General features: G+C 41.9%; 1 protein-coding gene across 2 annotated transcripts in view; it reads left to right on the forward strand.

Moving 5' to 3' along the window:
* LOC112139833 (complement component C6) overlaps positions 1–4729 on the forward strand; it is a 61107-nt gene that overhangs the window by 38173 nt on the left and 18205 nt on the right. For both annotated transcript variants that reach the window (XM_024262668.2, XM_024262669.2), the window contains exons 9-11: positions 1813–1935; positions 2022–2188; positions 2256–2481. In XM_024262668.2, the coding sequence (XP_024118436.1) occupies positions 1813–1935; positions 2022–2188; positions 2256–2481 (516 nt within the window). The remainder of the gene's footprint in view (positions 1–1812; positions 1936–2021; positions 2189–2255; positions 2482–4729) is intronic.

Genomic DNA, 4729 nt, shown 5'->3' on the forward strand with positions numbered 1-4729 from the left:
GAGGACTAGTTCTCGAGAGCAAGGACCGGACTCCGCACCACCAAGACCTGGACACCCCCAGGCTCCGATGTAGATTGATCCCCTGCTAGATCTTAAATCTCGGGGATCCCACTGCCGGCGTGGGGAGGAACACATTACATGAATATGCAACTACTTTTTAAAACCTTTCACACAATGGTGCCTCACCCACTGAAAAAGTATGTCCAGTTCTGTTCTTGTCATGGATCAACCTGCTGCTACCCTCTCCAACAACCAGAGGGAGCGCTCACCTGAGTTTTGACTTCACCACCTGCCTTCAACTGGATTCATCATCTTCAGCTGTTTCCCATCATCTCATCATTGCCTCAGAATATAGTCTGGCTCCACACAGTCATTCACTGGGAAGTATTCCCTGTGTCTGCCAGCCAGCATACCAAGCCTTTAAACTCTGATCACCTGTCACCTGTCACCTGTCACCTGTCACCTGTCACCTGACCCTTCTTCATTCCTGAATCTTCCTCCTCGCCGTCTGCCCCGTCCCCTTGCCTGGACTTTACTCTGATTTAGCTCTGTGGACTTTTAGTTCAGCCTGGCTTCTGGCTGCCTGTCTCTTATCAATAAACCTGCTGCAACTGGAACCAGCTGTCTGCCCGTTTGTGACAGTTCTGAGCAAACAATCAGGGCTTAAAGGTCGACTAGTCACAATGTCTGTAGGTTGCCTAAATGGAGCTCGGCCTTCTGGCAGACAGCTTTTTCTTATAGAGCCATCAAAGAATGGAACAAACTCCCACTGAATATGAAACTTTCCTCAGAAATGAACCATTTCTTAGGTAATATTAAGGAATTACTATTGGAAAAGCAGCAGTGTCAGCATTAAGGATTGTAAATAGCACAATATGGTCTGAGCTACATTATTTTTTTATTGTGCTACCAGTTGGTTGTCATTTGTAATGTTAAGTGTGAGTGTGTACTTGAATGATCTGTAAGCAGTGATTTGGTTTTAGGTGGATTTTATTGTATAATTTAATTATGTAATCAGTAGTTTGTGGGAAAGTTTAATGTCTGAGTGGGTATTTGAATGACTGTTTGTATTGTATTGATTTTCACTTTCACCACAGATGGAAACTAGTGTTGGCTATAATCTGGTGTGAAGCATCTTTAATGTTTTTTGCACATTGTCCCTGTCAAATAAACTACCACTATGCTATGCAACACATTACTAATGTAAAGTGGAGCATACTGGTGCAAAGCTGCTTTTCTCTGTGACAGAACCCTTTCGAATTATTTTCATTGTGTTAACGTTACTTAAAACTTTGTTATTAAGGGGTCAATTGAGATGAGGAAACTTTTTATGAAAGGCTGGTTGCTTGCTGTTTTTAGTCTTAGTTTACAAATGGGAGGTCTATTGAGAGTGAACCTATTTTATCAAGGATGTCTGGTTTGTCCTTGTAAATTCATACCATGAAGTTTACAGTATCACTCTAGAGCCATAAACTAATTTGAGTTAGGACTCTTGCATGAAGATCTCAAAGTGGAATTCCAAGAGTTTAGTTGGTGGTCATCCACCTTGACCCTGTAGATGCTCAAATTTGAACAGGTGACCCTCTTATGATACTGCTACAATCTGTTTTGCTCCATTGCTAGTTTTATACACAATTGAAACAATGGATCTTTTTTTTAAATCAACTTATTAATTTACATTTTAGTGAAGCTGCCCAATCCAAGCAGGAATGTGCTTTCCTGGAGATCTTTTCATGGGGGTCAGGGGCCTGAAACTATGATCCTCCAGCCAAAGGTCAAACATTTATGCTACTGTCTTCTCTGATGCTGTAGGTGAAACAGAAGAACACATCCAAGGCTGCCTGTTCAGGGAGACCACCTGGACTGTCATCCTCTACAGTGAACACAGTAGTGCGACCCGCTGTCGCAACAACAGAATGACAGAAAAATATTCAGGTTTCTACAAAATCTTTACTTTGCTTCTGCCAACGTTTTTTTTCTTTGACTGAGATTTATTAAAGGGTAATTTCTATAATGCCCAGGCTCATACATTCAGTCATCAGAGAAGTCGTTCTCCATGGTGAAAGGAGGTCGAACCAGAGAGGCAGCAGCCCTGGCCTGGGAGAGACAGGGACCTGCTCCCGACCGGACCTCCTACAAGAACTGGGCCAAGTCTGTACTTCACAACCCTGCTGTGGTTGATTACAAGGTTAACTCTCAACTCAATCTAAGTTCACATTCCCATGACCAAAAACTAACCTAGTGGTTTGCTTTAGCTGCGTCCACTAATAGTGCTGGTGCGAGGAGTCCCCTGTGCAGCCACAAAGAGGAGGCACCTGAGGAGGGCACTCCTGCAGTACCTACAGGAGTTTGACACGTGCAAGTGCGCCCCCTGTCCCAACAATGCCAGGCCGGTTTTATCTGGGACCGAATGCAAGTGTGTTTGTCAGACTGGGACCTTTGGTACCAACTGTGAAAAACGGGCTCCGGACTTCACATCAGGTTGGGTTCTGAAGATGCTTTGCTATCTGACCTTTCATTTGAAGCTTTTCAGTTGGTTCATAAAAAGATGAGCTCATAAGTTCCCTAATGGTGCATTCACACCAGATGTGGCAGGCGAGTCAAAAGAGACGCGGTTTTCGCAGTATTCAATCCCAAAGTTGGTTTAAAATATGAATTTTATTACATTTAAAAAAGTTATCCTCGGGGAGTCCACCTTCGTAATGAAGGAAAAATATTACTCATTAATGATCAGCCGCTACCTCTAATCAATTAAGTAATAATCAATTAATCAGTATCTTAACTTTAGGTCGTTTATGCCCTTTGAATTGACTTTACCACATAAAAAAAAAAAAAAATAATGATCTCTGAAAAACGACATCCTTTTGAATATTTATTGAATAACATGAGGTTAAACAAGCAGAAATACTGGACGTAAAAGCATGTAAAGCAATCTACACATGTGGAACATAGAATATAGCTTTCAACTAATAACTAGAAACAGATAAATGAGAATAAAAGATAAAATCTTGAGGTGAGGAATGCTAAGTGTGTGGATGCATTAGGTGTGTGTTGTGCATAAAAATATGTTTAGTTACTGAGTTGAGAATAAGCTATCCTTAAAAGGAGGAATTCAAACAGGGTAAAGATTTTACGTTTGCAAAAACAGAGTTGGCTGACCAAATGGTCATGAGAGGTTATCACAGCTGTTTCCAAGGGTGGAACATTACACAGCATTTACGCAATGTACAACCAAATATCTAATCAGCTGCCCAGGGACACTCAGCCTGGGCAGTAGACCTCGCTAGATCTGCCAGCCGCTTAGACAGTGGATATCGCTATTAGATCTGCCGGGTACCTGGGCAACGGAGCTCACTAAGCTGTCCACCAGTCAGCTGGCTAGTGTAGCCGTCAGTCCAGTTCAATGGGCTTCACAATTGGCTGGTGTTCTGTTCACAGTGTATCCCTCCTTTGTCCAACAGTAATCTGGCCTCCGTGGGTTAAAAAAAAAAGATGGAAGTTCAGGACGAAAACTTGCATTGAGCCACCATATTGATTCTCTTTTTCTACCCTTTGATCTAGTCCAGAGGTCTGCAACCGTCTTCCAGAGGCACTTGGGTCGATTTCTCATCGACAAAAACTTACTAGGAGCCACCAAGACTTACTTCCCCCTTCAGAAAAATAAGACACTGATAACACCGTTATTAGGGTTACATGACTTCCTATCAAAATAAAAGACACCCTGTGCCACCAAGGATCATCTTAATGCAACAAAATGTAGTACTTGTAAAATGTCAGCAGTGATTTAAAAAAATAAAACGGTTTGTTTTAATGTTTATGGTTTCATCTCAGAAATTTTGCTTATCTTCTTCTTTTCCTTTCTGCTTTTCACTTCAGGGGTCGCCACAGCAAATCAGTTTCCTCAATCTAAGCCTGTCTTCAGCATCCTCCACTCTAACACCAGCCACCTTCATGTCTTCATTCATTGCATCCATAAAACCTCCTCTTTGGTCTTCCTCTAGACCTCTAGCCTGGCAGCTCTAGACTCAGCATCCTTATATTGATAGCAATATAATCACTTTCTCTCCTCTGAACATGTCCAAACCATCTCAGTCTGGCCTCTCTGACTTTATCTACAGAACCTCTAACATGTTCTGTCCCTCTGATGTTTTCATTCCTGATCCTATCCATCCTGGTCACTCCCAAAGAGAACCTCAGCATCTTCATCTCTGCTACCTCCAGCTCTGCTTCCTGTCTTTTCTTCAGTCCCACTGTTTCTAGTCCAAACAAGATGGCTGGTCTCACCACAGTCTTGTACGCCTTTCCTTTCATTTGTGCTGAAACTCTTCTGTCACACATCACATCTGAGACTTCTCTCTACCCCACCCTCTCCTGTACAACATCATATCCTGTCCCTGCAGTCAGATGTTTGATGTGTTAAGGGTCTAGACTGTGAAAATACCAACGGTCGTGACGTTCTCCAGAAAAACCTGGGACCTTGTTCTCTAGTAAACACACACCGTTTCTGTACTTGTTACTAACAGGAGGAATGTAATCTTGCCAAAATGCAGACAAAGGACTTTAAGAGAGGTAAACATTTCCTCTGCGCCTTTCCAGAAACAGAAGGTAAATGAAAGTATTATTACTCATAAACTTCTCAAATTAGCATTTTTAAAAGTCAGGTCTTTAGCAGGAAAAACATTTTTAATTAATGATTTTATCACTGAGAACAAAGTTGATTTTATGTTTT

The sequence above is a fragment of the Oryzias melastigma genome, linkage group LG12 (assembly GCF_002922805.2).
Source record: "Oryzias melastigma strain HK-1 linkage group LG12, ASM292280v2, whole genome shotgun sequence".
NCBI classification, from domain to species: Eukaryota; Metazoa; Chordata; class Actinopteri; order Beloniformes; family Adrianichthyidae; genus Oryzias; species Oryzias melastigma.